Consider the following 16007-nt stretch of genomic DNA (forward strand, 5'->3'; position numbering starts at 1 on the left):
GATTTTGTGTCCTGGACACCGTATTTGAAAAGTGATCCTCTGAGAAATGCAAGTCTAAGGTAACCACTGCCAGAGTATTTATCAGCTTCTGCCCAGGAATTTCAGTCACGAACAATACAGGAGGACAAGGTTGTTGGGTGAAGTTAATCCAACTGCAGAAATTGAGATCTCCTGGGCATTATGACATGAAGGCCGGCTGCTGTCCATGCAGGGACTGGTTTTCAGCCAGCTTACTCTCCTTCCCAGAAGTCTGGGCTCAAGTGCAAGGTCAGAGGTTTAAAATCGTGACTGTCTGTGGGACCGTGGAAGTGACTCCTATCATTAGGCTTCAGTGTTCTCACCTTGAATTGAGGTATCTTCTTATCTTACATATGGAAAAACGGATGCCCAGACAGGGCAGATAATTCTTGCAACAGGCTACAATTGGTGAGTAGGAACTCTAAAATATAACTTAGGCTCTTCAAGGCTATTTTTACCTGAGATTTCAGTTTTGTAACTTGGTTGAGGGGTCTACCTTCCCAACACCTTGCTTCCCACACGCATGGAGACTCTGCAATCCTTATCATACTTATCATAATAAGAAGGAAACATCTGAATTAGTTCAGAGGACTGGGATGACAGAGGAGCCTGGTACATGGCAAAGGGAAAGAAGGTTGGAGGGCAAGACAGCTAGAAGAGCTTGTAGGGTACTAGGAAAAGTGACATCAAACATTTTCTGCTATAAAGGAGCTCCCCATGTGCCAGCACTGCACACAAACAGGAGAACTGCTTGTTCCTAGCTCATTTTCCATGTTCACTCCTTCTCAGCTTCTCCTGTTTGTCAGCCTTTTCAGAGGGCTGTTGCCATCTGCTTGGCTGGTTCTGAGACACAGCTTCTAGCTGTTCTAGAAGGCCCCCAAGCGTGACTCAACAGGTAGATGGTTGGGAGCTGGGGAAGACTGAAACCAAGGGTCCGTACAAAAGGACTAGAGGAAAGTGTTGGTGTCCCCTATTACCAGACAATTTAGGGACATTATTGCCTTTGTGGGCCAATGTCTCTCACAATAGACTTTTCCTTGGCAGAGGCCTAACTGCCAGGTTTCCTCCTGGCCTGGCCACATACTCACTTCCTTATTAGAAAATACATTTTGCCAAGAAAATACACTTCTTGGGCACCTGGGTGGCTTAGTCAGTTAAGCATCTGCCTTTGGCTCAGGTCATGCTCTCAGGGTCCTGGGATTGAGTCTCGCATCGGGCTCCCTGCTCCGTGGGGAGCCTCCTTCTCCCTGTCCCCCTTCTTGTGCTCTTTCTGTCAAATAAATAAATAAATCTTAAAAAAAAAAGAAAATTAAAGAAAATACACTTCTTTCGGGTACTTGCCTTGGCACCTACTTGTTGTTCCATAAGCCTGTCTGAGAGGTTCTCATTCCACCTGCTGTAAGCAGCCTTTCTCCTCCAATGGCTTGTTGGGCTACACTGGCCTCTGGTTTCCCTACCTGATCCTGATTGCTATTTTCTTTGGTCCTAGAGTCCCTGGCTGAGAGGTGGGTAGGTGGAGCAGAATCGTGGATCCTTGGTAACATCAAGGACTTCCGGGGCAAGAAGTCCAAAAGAACCCCCTAATCCAGCCTGAATTGGAATTAGGGCTTAAATTCTGGGGCCATGCACTGGTCTAGTGGATACTACAGAGCGGTGACATCTTTGATTTTGTTATTAAGGTGACACAGGACAAGACCTTCAGTATGTGAGAGCCCACCTCTGGAGGAAGGCAAACTTCTTGCCCATTGAAAAGAGATCTTGTCCACCATTGTGGCCCTTCCCACCAGCACTCCCCAGGAACAACAGGGATGATAAACACCACTGTTTGGAAGGGAAAACCACAGGAATCTCTCTTGACCCTTAACTACCCTGCTATGCTTTCCAAGTATGGATCTCCCTTGACTTAGAAGGGGGTTATGTAATGATAAACCCATTACTAGTTGAAAATGCATTTAATTAATATGCCTAAACTACTGAACCTCCTAGTTTAGCCTAACCTACCTTAAGTAGGCTTAGAACACTCACACTAGCCTACACCTGGGCAAAATCCTCAAGCAGTCTGTTTTGTAATAAAGTGTTGAATATCTCCTGTAATTTATTAAACCCTGTACTGAGGGTGAAAAGCAGGAGGGTTGTCTGGGTCCAGGATAGTTGTAAGATGGTTGTTGACCTTCGTGATCGCGGGGCTGACTGGGAGCTGCAGCTCGCTGCCGGTGCCCAGCATCACCAGAGGACCGTACCGCATACCCCTGGGCCAGGAAAGAATTCAAATTCAAAATTCCAAGCACAGTTTCTACTGAATGCATATCACTTTTGCACCATTGTAAAGTTAAAAAAAAAATCATAAGTTGAACCATCCTAAATGGGGGGATGTCTGTATCTGGAAGGACCGTGTGACCTACCCACCTGCAGGGTGGAGTGCTCCATTACAATGACCCTCCTACTCTTAAGGGAGGGAGTTTGCGCCAGAGCAGAGCTTTCGCTTGTGGAACAAAGGGTTAGTCTAGGCATGAGGGCTTATGTTTGTTCTATTTCTTTCTAAACAGTATGCATGTTCCTGATGCTGGTGAGGGAAGTTCTTTGTATCACTGTTGAAGAGAGGTTGGCACCCTAAGTCAAGACTTGGTAGACTTTGTCCAATGGCTGCATCTGGTCGTTGTTCCATCTTCTATAGCCGAGTCCTCAGTTATGGCTCCTCCCTTCGTGGACTTTGCAACATCCCCGTGGTTGTACCTCTCCTACTAGTTACCTATGTGCCAGGCACTGTGCTAATGATACCGTGATGAAGGCTGACCCGGGGAGATCCTGAACAAGGAACAGTGTTAACTGTCATCAAGGGGAAGGACCGGGTGCTCTGGGAATACCAGAAGCACACTGAACATGGTTGGAAGAGGTTGGGCAGAGTGTCCAGAATTTGGATTCTTTGAGGCTTTACAAAGGTGTTTCTGAGGTCCTACCCATCATTTTGACTTCCGTCAGAGGAAAGGGTGGTTTGAATCCTTAGAAGCTCTCAAAGTCTCAGGAACTTGTTAGAACTGAAAATTCCCAGCCCACACCTACTGAATGAAAGTCTGGCAAGGAGGCCTCACCACCCCTGTCCTAGAAGTCCTCCAAGTGACTCTGGTGAAGTTTGAAGTTCAAGAACCACATATCCCAGCTGTGGTTACTAGTGGGAGCAGGTTGAAGGTATTTATAAGGAAGTGACACAAGGAAGGAATGCAAGGACCGAGCTTTGAATATCCGGTATGGCCAACCTAGAAGAAAAGATAAAAAGAAGGGCTGATGTTCTAGAATAAGGGATAACAAACTCTTTCCACACAGGGCCGGATAATGAATATTGTAGACCTTGTGAGGCATCTAGTCTGTGTCCCAGCTATTCCACTCGGCTATTGTGGCATAAAAGCAGCCAGAAGTGATACATAAACAAACAAATGTGACCACGTTCCCATCAAACTTTATTTACAGAAAGAGGTAGCTGGATTTGGCCCTTGGGCAGTAGTTTACTAATCCCTGTTCTAGCAGAATAATTTACTCAGGCTTTTTATTTTCTTTCTGTCTGGGTCTCCCCGTCTCTCCCCGTCTCTTCTTTCCTTCTCTGTCTCCCTCCCTCCCACTCCCTCTTTCTTTCTCTCTGTCTTCAAAATCCCTTTTTCTTAGAACCCTGTAAAGCAGGAATTGCTCTAACTGAGGCATCGGTGGAGACCCCAGAGCCTACCTGTTCAGTGTCCCCTTTTTCTCAACGTAGGCCCTAAAGCTTTTTCTCAGAACACATTTTAATGTCCTGTAAATACAGTGCTCCAGTGTCTGGGCTTGGGGCCACTTAAGCATTGCCCTTGAATGAGTCGGTAATTCTTCCAGAACCAACGTGGGCCTCTACCCGATTGTGGAAGTAGGAGGGGGCAGTGGGGAGCCGGAGATCAGGCCTGAACCTGAGGGTCAAGGCGAGTAGACTTTGCTGCAGCACATGGTCCCCCTCTCTCTCTCTGCAGGTTCTAGCCAGCCTGCTGAGGCCGAGACAGAGCCCCAGAGCATGAGTCACCGGTCAGACACCGTCCATCTGCCCTGTGGTCAGATGAGGGGTCAGGGCCTCGGAAACCAGGGCACCCACACCCAGCCCGTGGAGGTGATGCTGCACGTGAAGGGGACCCTCGAGAAGCATATGGTGCAGCTGGTCGCCATGCGCCAGCAGCAAGACCTGGTGCCGGAGGAACAGAGGCGTCATCAGGCCACCGGGGAGCAGGAAGCCCTCCTGGACAGCCTAATGTACCAGTTGGTCAACCTCCTCCAGTCTGGGGCCGCAGGTGGCCTGGGGCTCCAACCGTCTTGCCCTTCCCTGGATGTGAGGGGTGTTGTCGGAGGTGGGCAGCGGGCCCAATCATCCAGGTGGCCTGACCAGCCGGTTCACCAACGGAACGATCCTGAAGCGACATTTGTCAGCCAGCACCTGTCCAACCGTGGGATTGACATCTCTGCCTTATTCCAGGCCAGCTTCCAGGATTACAAGCTGTACCAAGGAGATAAATATGACGAGGACAAGAACACCTTGGTGAGGAGTGGGGGGGGAGACACCTCCTTGAGGGCCCCAATCACTAGGATTGACTGAGTCCTGTGCCAAGTACTGGCCTCTCTCTCACTCTTCCTAGTTCCACGAAGTAGATGCTATTGTCATCTTCGCGATAAGGGAATGGGCACAGAAGCAAGGGGACAATGCCAAGAAAGTTAAGAGCTGTGTCTGGGTCCTCCCCACCCCCTCCTCCACGTGCATTCCCTCAGTCCCTGCTCTTGCCCATGAGGAGTCACTGTGGTCACTGTGATCACAGTGGTAAGCAAACCCGCCCTCATGGAGCAGAGTCCAGTGCTGAATGTAGCCCACCATCGGGAAAAGAACATTAGTAATAATAATAACCTCAGGGAAGTAAGGGGAGGCCCTTGGGTGGTCTGAGGTGTCTTAAAGGCTGAACCAGCCAACCATGTGGTGGGGGTGGTGGGGTTGGGAGTGGGGGGGCAGTCTTCCAGGTAGGAGGAACTACAGGGATGAAAGCTTTAAGGTGAGAAGGGCTTGGAGTGATGGGGAAATGAGGCTCCTGGGGCTAGATTAGGGAACGTGAGTGAGGTGACGAGAGCTGTGAGCTGTTAGGATGGTGACATTAGGCTAGGGAGCCAGGGAGAGGCTCCCAGCAGGGGAGGTTCACAACTGCTCTCTAGCCAGCGGGTGGAGGATGGCCCGAGTCGTACCTTCTTTTCTGTTTCTAGCTAAGCAATATGTGGTCAATGGCCATCTACTTTTTCTGGGGACCAACGGAGTCCAGTATCTCCACTGGACTCTGAAGAACCACTATGTCCTCCAGGAACGTGAAGGGGCCTCACGTGAAAGTGCAACTGGCAGAGATGGGCACGCGGCAAGCCCTGGGGTCAAGCAGGTGGGGTTCTGCCCATGGCCGAGCTCACGGGGCCAGTGGGGTGGTCCACCTGTCTGAGCCACACTCTCTTCAAAGCGAGGATCATACTAGAACCTTTTCCTTGGGAGTTGTGAGAAGGAAGGCCATTGCATGAAGCCCTTCGTCTGGGGTCTGGCACAGCATAAGAACTCAGCGACTGCTCCCTGGTATAGAAGTACTGTGTGGTTCTAAAGGGGGAAATTGCAAGCTGTACGATTTTTGAGTCTGTGGCAAGTTTTCTAACACTTGAAGCTGTTAAACATGGAGTGAACTGCCTAGTGGGGCAGTGAGATTTCCATTTGAAATCATCTGAGTACTTACTAGAATGTTTAAGGAGGTCCCTATGCGTCAGGGCAAGTGGCCTGATCGAGTCCTTCCATCTCCAGGGCTTCATTAACCTTGGCATCAGTGAGAATAAGCTCTGCCTTGATCTGATGACTGAAAGGGTAAGCCAAGTCTTGGGCTGTGCTGGGGCCCACCATTGGGTCCAGTACCCCTTGAATGTTTCTTAGCATGTGGTAGATACAGGAATGGGACTTAGGAGTTTAAGGAAGGGAGTGGGGAAAAAGCTTCTTGAATAACACATCTTACCTCCTGGCTTACTGTGTTTCGGGGTGTGCTCTGGATGGGCATATGGTGGGTAGGCTGCCAAGGGAGCCTCTGGCCCAAGTGTAAGGTTGGGGAGGTTGTCCAATACCCCTTAGTGAATTCTCTTTGTGTAACCTATGACCAGAAGATTGGGGCCTCCATTCATGAAGGGGCATGTTGCATGTTTCCCTATTCTTCTTCTGTAAGGCCCTGGGTTGTAGGGTGAACACCCATATGCATCCTAGTGGTAAGATAAGGCCTGTTGGTCTTCCCTGGTCTGGCTGTCCTCACCCTCTCTTTGTCAACAGTTGAGTCAGAGTGACATGAATGTCATTGAGGATGTCCTGCTGCAGTATCCTGATTGGTCAGGGCAACCATTGTAAGTAACTTCCAAATCTCAAGTCTCGTAGCCCCCAGATACCTGTTCTCAGGGAGGGAAGGACCCAGGGCGCCAGATTCTTGGTTGGCTGCCTCTCTATTTCTCTGGGTAACAACTTCTAGAAAATGTCTAGAGTGAAAGCTCCTCAAGAGGGAGCCCGGTGTGGTAGAAATAGCACTGCCCTATAATTCAAAAGGCCTGAGTTCTCGTCCAAACTCTCACACTTATCGTCTGCGTCACCTGGAGAGTTGATAGCATCAGTCAGTATCCCTGTGACATGAGGTTGGTGCCTTGCTCTTTGGAAAAGACTGCAGCCTAGACCTTGACTAAGGAAAGGCCCCTGGGCCTGGGCACCACACAGTCTCTCTGGTCTACCCACAGCCTGCGGGAAGAGGTGGCCCGGTTCCTGACCTACTACTGCAAGGCGCCTGCTCGGCTCGATCCAGAAAATGTGAGTCCACTTTCCAGCCTCACTGCCATCCTGGTAGAGGGCTGGATTCTTAGGGGACTCTCTGCATTTTCTAGAACCAGCAGAGGCCCTGAGGGCCAGGGCAGAGCCAAGGCCAGTGGGTTCCAGATGAGGTTCCTGGTGCTTGTCCCTCCTGGGGGGAAGGAGACAAAGGGGGTGGACCTTCTTACATGGGGACTGGTGTTTGACTTCTGCCTTCTGCGCATCTTCAGGTAGTCGTTCTAAATGGCTGCTGCTCTATGTTCTCCACACTGGCCATGGTTCTGTGTGATCCAGGTGGTAAGTCAATGGGCCCTACTTTCCCTCAGGAAAACAGCAGCACATGGGCAATGGTCCTTAGGGAAGAAGAATATCTTGACTCAAAGGCCTTTCCCCTAAAGTGCTGGCACTTCTAGCCTGATTAGAAGATCTTCCTACTATTCTGTAGGAGTGACGGATTTGGGTCCCCATTTAATGTGGAAGGAAAACATGGAGCAGTCCTCAAGGGACGTATGCCTCAGAAAGAGCGACAGTTGGAGCCAACTCATTATATGATTGGCTGGGCTTCCGGACTCAACTCCAGTACAGAAAGCCCTGGTAAACTGGCTTAGACCAGTTAGATTTCCAAACTCCTATCTTCTCTACCACCCCTGCTCCAAAAGGCTAATTAGTTCTAGATCAAATAAGGCTGAGGGATCTGTTCTCCGTCTCCCTCTTAACAACACCCGAACAAGAGTCTCCAGTCTTAGCTCTGGCTCCACGGGAGGAAGGTGCCCAGATGGTCAGTTTCACTCAAAGGAGTAGGCCCTTGGCTAACTCATCAATGAGGCCAAAGGAAGGGGAAGGAAAGAACCCAGGAGCTCACCAGGTGCAGGTAGCCTGAGCCATGCAGAGAGAGGAGCGCCCTCTCTGGGCACGGACCTCAGCCTCTAATATTTGGACGGGAGCAGGTAAGACTTGCCGGATGACTAGTGCTCCACGCGCTAGCGGCCCATTTGGGTTTGTAACCTGGATCCCGAGCCGTTCATGGCAATATTCTTCCCCTTCTCCTTCTGTAGTGTTCCCCAAATAGCATTTATAAGAATGTAACTTTTATAGAGCCTGAGGCCAAAAATTAAGCCCCAAGTAGGAGGGATTGCCAAACTAACCTCTCTGTCTGTAGTGTTGCTACCGGTCTGAGGTAGAGAGACCCCGGACTGACAGCATTTTGTCTCCCTGTGCTTCTAGAGGCCTTTCTGACCCCCACCCCCTTCTATGGTGGCTTCGCCTTTAGTTCCCACCTGTATTCGAAAGTTGAGCTGATTCTCGTCCACCTGGACAGTGAGGTCAGAATGGGGCCCCTTCCCCTGCTTAGCCTACCAGTCAATGGAACATCCTAAGGGCATTTGGAAGGTGTAGGGGACCTTGCTCTCTCTCCTCCTATATAAGCGTCCGTGGGGGGAGGATGGGGAAATTAGGGCAAGGAGGGCTGTGGGACGGCAGCCCTGGGTGTGTAGAGGAGCGAGGGCTGGGGCGTAGAGGCTCTCAGGTAGGCAGTGCCCAGGCCGTGTTTGTCTTCCAGAGCACAGCTGCACATCCCCGTCTGTTCCAGCTCACTGTGGACAAGCTGGAGCAGGCTCTGCTCGAGGCGACACTTACAGTAAGGAGGGCCCCATGTCTTCGGGTGGGCGCTGCTGCCCCTGAGAGGGGACATCGTTCTCACCAAGGTGTTGTGTGCTCCTTCTTCGGAAGAGGCAGTGTCCCAGGGTCGTGTCCCCCTAGGAGCCCTGAGCCTTGTCTCTGGGGCAGCCCCCAGAGCTCCTCCTTGCTCCCCCCTCTGTGGGCAGTAAAGAGCTGTATGTTCCTGATCCTACCTAAGTTGCTGAGATCCCAACTAAAGGCCTTGGGAAGGTGTCTAAAATTGGGTGTCCTGACTTGACCTTCGGCTGAACTTGAGGTAGATGTGAAGGACCTGTTGTGTTCACTTCAGTGATGTTTTTTGGTGTTTTGTTTATTTGGGGGTTTGGGTTTTTTTTTTTTTTTTTGTTCTTTTAGGGGAAAAAGGTCAGAGGCCTCATACTAATCAACCCTCAGAATCCTCTGGGAGATGTCTACTCCCGAGACTCACTGAAAGAATACCTGGAATTTGCCAAGAGGTAGGAGTTTCAGCCCTTGAGACTAGACGAAGTCCCTGAACGGGGTTCCTGTCACTCATGGCCAAGAAGTCAGAACCAGATGTAACTGACCCCAATATTTTTATTGCACAGTATACTTTGCAAAGCTTTGTACAACTCACTGCAATTGAAGTGAAAGAAAATGTGCCCACGTGCTTCAACCAAACTTTTTTTGCCATTTTTGCCTCCCCCCAGGTACAGACAACTACATAACAATTATGATCTGGTTTTGTTGCTTTTCCTCTTCTTGTCACATAACCACTTTCTCTTGGCATCCGTTTCCCAGCTACCTGGCCTGAGGTGGCGAGGAAGCCAGACTCTCAGACCCTGTGGGGTGAAGATGTGTCCCTAAAGAACCCTCATGTCCCCTTCCCACGAACACATTAACATCAGTTATCTCTGGAGTCCTGAAATAGCCCTATTGGTTAGCGGTGCTAATCTCCCATTTTCTAGAAGAAACACACTTATCCAAATTTCATAACTCTAGTCCAGACAAGTTCATGGCAGCACATGAGGACAAAAGGAAGAATGCTGGTAGTGTGTGGGCTGGAATTTGACAGAACTAGGTTCAGATCCCTGCTAATTGAGGGAACTAACTTTGTTTCAGAAACGGGTTCTTCATCCATAAAAGTGAGATACCAGCACTGCTTCGGAGGGCTGTTGGGGGAATAAACACCATGACCTGCGTTAGTACTTAGCCCACTTAATGCCACTATTCAATCCGGACACTGGGTGGGAGCTCCTGACTATACCAGACGTAAAACTCTTTGGGACACGAAGCCCTCCCCGTTGCATTGATCTCTGCTTGACAGCTGAAGCATTAGATGTTCTCTTGAGTGTCTTTGGGTCCTATTCCTTCCTACCCCTGAGCCAGGTCTAAAGACCCCCCCTTCTAGTGTACCCCTGTTCTACCTTACTACGCCCCTTGGAAGGGTTGGATGCGCTGCCGGAGTCATATGAGTATCTGAACTGTATCCAGAGAAGCCCACGAAAGAAAAGGAGTTGAGATGAGAGGGAACCTAGATAATGTTCTCCCTCTTTTGCCCAACCTGCAGGTACAGCCTACACGTGATCATAGACGAGATTTACATGCTGTCTGTGTTTGATGAATCCATCACGTTCCACAGCATTCTGAGCATGGAAAGGTGAGTTTTTTGGCCTCAGCTGGAGTTGAGAATGCGAGCCACGAGGTTCCTGCTTTTATAGGGTGTGTTCATGGGCCATAAACTTAACGGGCTATGTGCTAGGAACTGGGGCTAAGTGCCACCGGGAGTGTGAAAATGAGCAAAGCATCCTCTTTCCTCCCAAGTGTCTTTTTGCAATTCTGTTTTGCACATGAAATAACTTGAAGGCAAGGTAGAAAGTGCACTGTCACACGTCTACATAAAGCCCCACCGAAGGTCAGGGTAGGAACTTCTTGATGAATAGTGCATAGGGAAAGAAGAGAAATAGGGCAGAACTTTCTTAAGGTTAGCGTGTGGCCCTAAGACAGGATCCCAGCAGCCAAAGCAAGGCAAGGCCATGCCTGGCAGAAGGAACAGCTTTACCCAAAGTGGGGCAGTTAGAAATAGGTGAGCACATTTTAGGAACAGTGGGTGGCCCACGTGTGTGTAGAGCTGATTGCCAAGAAGGTGGCTTTGGACCAGCTGCAGGAAGGCCATGAGCCAGGCCGAGGGGCCCAGACTTCATTCAGTGGGCACTCGGGAGCTGTCCCATCTAGTTCCCCAAGGATACCTTTTGCTGACTCCTTGGCTGTTAACTGGGGCAACTGTTTCTTGAACTTTGGGCCTCATAGGCTCTTATGTCTAGGAAGGACCTCAAGTCCATTTTCCTCTCTTGCCCTCATTGACCCCAAGTCTTCATCCTTTCAATATGTCTTCATAACCTTGATTGTACTATCTCCTTTCCAGTTTGCCCGACCCCAACAGGACCCATGTGATCTGGGGCACCAGTAAGGTGAGCCCTAGCTCCCTGTCTTTGGGTGGGAAAGGAAAGGGGGCCAGGAGGTGGGCACACCAGGGATTCCTTCCCCTACTTCTTTTCCTCTAGGATTTCGGCATCTCTGGCTTCCGCTTTGGTGTTCTTTACACGCAAAACAAGAAGGTGGCCTCCGCTGTGAGCTCTTTTGGCTATCTCCACGGTGTCTCTGGCATCGCCCAGTACAAGCTGTATCGGCTGCTTCGGGACAGAGGTAGTGAGACTTATCCCAGGCTGGGATCGTGGCTAGGCCTCATGGCCATGGGGGAGTTCCTGGGTCTGCTTGGGCCGCTGACATACCTCAGATCCACTGAGACCCTGTTTGTGCCTTGGGCTTAACGGTGGGGGACAGGAAGTTTGAAGGTGGGCAGGATGCAGCTCAGCTCGGGCAGTAGGGCACAGAGAGAAGACAGAGCTACTGGTCTAAAACACAGATGGGCTTTCATGTTCAGCTGCTTGGGAGCTCGTGCTCTGCCTGGAAAGGGCAGAGGCAAATTGTTCTCCGAGGCTTGAAAGACAGAAACCAGTTTTTATGCAAAGGTTAATTTCCCCTCCCCAATGCCTGGCTTGCTGCAGGCAGAGATTACCAGAAAAATGCCGTGACTCCTCAAATACGACTTGACTTCATCTTCCAAGGTGGCCGAAGGAGAGCTGCCATCTGGGCAAGTTGGTGTGGCTAGATCTATGGCACCTGGATTCACTTTCCTCCATGGATCACAAGTGAATCCTGGCTTCAGAGGAAACCTCCCTCCGCTCCCTCTATTTAATGCCATAGCCCAAACTTAGATAAGGCCCCCTTTCTTTAGTTCCCTATAACAGAGCAGATGCCAGGCTGGAGGATTTAAATGAAAAGCTGGGTTATAATGATACAAATTAATGTAATTTGATAATCTGGTTTAGAAACAATTTGCTTTCAGCTTTGGCAGGGGGAGAAGGGTCAATAGGAGAAATCCAACCAGATGGCTCCGTGCATGGTGCCCGGCCCTCTGATACATGGTGGAAACCAGGTTCCTAGCCCCTTGGACACGAGTCCTCAACCTTGGACACATGGGAATTATCTGGGGGAGCTTACAGGCTGATATGTGGGCCCCATCCCCGAAGATTCTAGTTTAGATGATCTGCCTGCATATAATCTTGGCATCAGGACTTTTAAAAAGCTCCCCACCTGGTTCTTATGTGCTGCCAGCGCTATGAACAACGGGGCTAAGTCTCCCCAAGTGTATCTAGGTTTCTCAAAGTCCACTGTGTGAGGCTCTGAGTGTCTGTCCAGTTGGCAACAGCAGCATCTATCCCACTTCGGGGGGACCCCGACTTTTTGTATCAGGGGCATAAACCCAAGCAGAACATTCCTACTGGACTATTAAAAAGGTGTGTTGGGTATGGCTTTCATCAGCCCAGATAGAACACAGAGTCCGTCTTGGATAGAAAGAGCTGGCACGAAGCCCAGGTAGGGAGCATTTGATAAGGATCCCTCTGGCAGATCTCTGCCACCAGAGCCGTGACCGCTGTCTTCCCCCACCCGTCCAGAATGGATTGACAGAGTGTACCTGCCCACCTACCGCTCCCGGCTGCAGAGAGCTCACAGATACATCACTAAGAAATTGAAGGCATTGGGGATCTCTTTTCTCAACCGTGGCTCTGGCCTCTACGTCTGGATCAACTTGAAAGTGGTGAGCTCTGGGAATGAGGCCCGGTATTCTTGGGCAGGCCTGCCTGCTGCGTCTTTGGCTCAGCTCTGTCCTTCGGCCTTCCCTAGTACCTGGATCCGTGCACCTTTGAGGAAGAGCGGCTGCTCCATCGCCGCTTCCTGGACAACAAGCTGATCTTGTCCCGCGGCAAGACCTACATGTGTAAGGAGCCTGGCTGGTTCCGCGTCGTCTTTGCGGATAAGCCCCTGCGGCTAAAACAAGGTGAGTGGTCCTGACCTCCCGATCCGGGCATCCTTCAAAGATGCCCCATCCACTCCTCTATTGCCCAATTCCTGGGTCTTCCTTTTTTATGGCCTTTACCAGCGTGTAGTGCCAGCCCCGCTACAGCGTCTGTTTCTACTTTCACGTCTTTGAGCTCCTTTGCGAACAGGAACCGATAGGCACTTGAGGAGCACTGTACCCTTTGGGTATCTGTTCTGTGCCTGCATTGAGCAGCGCACTGGGACTCTCCACTGAGGAAGTGGTACACTGCCCTTGTGGGGCTAGTGGTATGGCAGTAGGACTGTGGGGGTCCCTGCACGTTACACTGTGGGGTTCAGATACTCCTCTGAAGGTTATGGAGATTCTGACCTTCATTTTGTCAATTTTCTATTGCATCTCACCACATGCCAGACACTGTTCTACTTCTGAGAATAGAACCATTGACGAGCGAACATTTATGTCACAGAAATACATTTTGGAGAATGGACTGGGCAAATAGAGGCAGATAGAAAATTTGATGAGGCCAAGCCAAAAGCCAGGGTACTGGATTTGATAGGAGAGCTGAAGGTGTCCGGCAGGCAGGTGCTGGGATGGTGAAGCTTAATGACAGCAGGTAGACTTGGAAATCCATCCCAGAGAAGGGAGGACTGAACTTCAGCATCCCTGAACGAGGGGCTCTGTGGTGGTCTGCCAGGATCTGGGGATGTCTGGGGCCCACCCGCAAACCCACTAAATCTTCGTTTCTCTGTCCCCGTTTGGCCCCTCTAGCCATGCACCGGTTCTACCAGGTGCTGGAGACGCAGAAGCTGGAGCTGAGAGTGAAACAACCGGAGAGTGCACAGTGCGAGTAAGTGGTCTGCCTCCCACCCAGCGGCTGCGGCCAGTCCCGTGCTCAGGGACTCCCTGACATCAGCCTCTGGGCCAGAAGCCTGGGGTTTGGGCCTGGTGCGGTGACTGAGCCCGCAGTGGGCTCCTCCGGGAATGGGCTCCTCTGACCCAGTCATCAGCCTTCTCCAGCTGATCGTCTGTCGCTTTGGAAGCTTGGCATCTTTTCAGTCTTCGTTAGCCATTGTGTGTGTAGGTGAAATGTTTTTATGGGGGTTGGGGCAGGGGCTCACTGGGTTCTGATTTTGATGGTTTTATTTTTGTAGTCCGCATCTAATAAATTTCATGTTCTCTTAAATTCTAGGCTTGTTTTCTTTCTTTACATTCTTTGTATCGCCTCTGGGAGATGTTTTTTGTTTTTTGGGTGTTTTTTTTTTTTTTTTTTTTGGTCTCTTTTAAATTCTAAGGCAAGTTGTATGTGAAGAATCTTGTCCAGGGAATTGAGAAAGGCAGGACGAAGCACGTTCTAGGTGTCAGGATCCTATGGGACCTTGCATCCCACGAGACCATGCCCACCTTGCACAGGCGGGGCAGCGGCACAGGGTAAGGGTATAATTCCAGATGTTCCTTCTTCCAGATAAGAGTTCTTTCCACTTGCGCTTTTTAAAAAGGCTTTATTAATTAAAAAAAGTTTTAAAGTATTTTATTTATTGGAGAGAGAGCACGTGAGTACACAGGCGGTGGGGGGGGGGGCGGCAGTGGGAGAAGGAGAAGCAGACTCCCCACTGAGGAGGGAGCCCGATGCGGGGCTCAATCCCAAGACCCCAAAATCATGACTTGAGCTGAAGGCAGATGCTTAATTGACTGAGCCACCCAGGCGCCCCTCAAAAGGCTTTTAAAATGAATCTCCAGTGATAAGCCTGAGGTCTTCTGTTTTCTTCTCTAGTGTTTTCAGCTATTCAAGTCCCACCGCCTGGGAGTTTCTCCGTAAAGCTCTTGCATATCTGCACATCAGTCGGAGGACTGATGCTATGACATGGGCCCGGGACAGACTACCACATTTTATAGATGACAAAAGAGCTTTTAGCACCAACTTATGGCTTTGGTCAGTCACTGGCTTTGTGACCATCCTCTCTCTTGGGTCCAGATTTGGTGGTTCTTGTTCTTCAATGACAATTTTTTTTCTTTTCTTTTTTAATCAACAAAAAGCAGTATTCAGGCAAATCCTGATTCTTTAAGGGTTTTTTTTTTTAATACCAGACTGTATTAAAATAATACCAGACGGTGTTCTTTAGAAATTGGCTAAGACGGTAATAGACACAGGGAATTCACTGGATGAATGAGGGAGTTCATGGGACCAGAGAGAAAATGAAGATGTGAAAGATGAGAAGCTCTTGGGATCTCTGTAATGGGGGCTAATAGACTGTCTCATCAGGAAACTGTCCTCGGTTGAAAGGGATGGTGCCTTCCATGGAAGGGATAGACTCTTCGTCTTCCATTCCACTCAAGATTTGAATGGTTGAGTGGAGAAAACTTAATATCTCCCTATCCATGAGCATGTTATGTCCTCCCATTTATTTAGATCTTTAATTTCACTCAGCAAGGTCTTTGTGGCTTTCAGAGCACACATTTTGTCCTACACACATCTTGTTAAGTTTATCGCTATACTATGCTTTTTATGTTCTGCTAAAGGTATTGTTAACTTTATTTTCTAATTGTTTATTGCTAGTATGAAACAACTGATTTTTGTATCTTGTATCTATCAAGAGCTTTGAAGGCTCTGAGATTATACCTAACTTACAAACGAGCAGCTTTCATGGATGCTGGCAGAAGGCATGAGAATTCTGGGTCAGAGATAAAGGACAGCTTATTACTCACAGCAGTAGGAGGAATCAGAGTATCAGCTTTTGGTTCCCCAAGCCCTAATTCCTATAAGGCAAAGTGAGGAGGACCCGCTGATGCCTGCACGTGCAGTGGGGAGTCCTGCAAAAGAGGAAACCCAAGCTTAATGATGAGCAGGAAGCCTGCCTGAACTTTGGCCCCAAACGAGACATTGTCTTTATTATATTGAGTAATAAACCTACCCTTTGCTCTAGAGGGAGACACTATTGCTATCATCCAATGCTGTTCACTCTACACATATGTGTATATATGTGTATCGGTACGTGTGTGTGTGTATCTCATTAAAGATAGCCTAGAACAAAGACAGTCAGTGCCCCTCCTTGTAAGACAGGCAGAGACATGAGAGACCCAGGAAGAATCCTCTCCTGA

At 49.6% G+C, this 16007-nt stretch overlaps 1 protein-coding gene across 1 annotated transcript; it reads left to right on the forward strand.

The window, feature by feature from the left end:
* Positions 1–4013: 4013 nt before the first annotated feature.
* ACCSL (1-aminocyclopropane-1-carboxylate synthase homolog (inactive) like) lies at positions 4014–14088 on the forward strand. The gene is made up of 14 exons (XM_045808774.2): positions 4014–4564; positions 5843–5902; positions 6353–6423; positions 6805–6874; positions 7105–7171; positions 8099–8196; positions 8433–8510; positions 8906–9006; positions 10080–10169; positions 10935–10980; positions 11074–11215; positions 12529–12671; positions 12758–12911; positions 13680–14088. The coding sequence occupies exons 1-14, from the start codon at positions 4049–4051 to the stop codon at positions 13760–13762; spliced, it is 1719 nt and encodes a 572-aa protein (XP_045664730.2). The 5' UTR covers positions 4014–4048; the 3' UTR covers positions 13763–14088.
* Positions 14089–16007: the final 1919 nt, after the last annotated feature.

The sequence above is a fragment of the Ursus americanus genome, chromosome 24 (assembly GCF_024610735.1).
Source record: "Ursus americanus isolate L20-20 chromosome 24, mUrsAme1.1.p, whole genome shotgun sequence".
Taxonomy (NCBI): Eukaryota; Metazoa; Chordata; class Mammalia; order Carnivora; family Ursidae; genus Ursus; species Ursus americanus.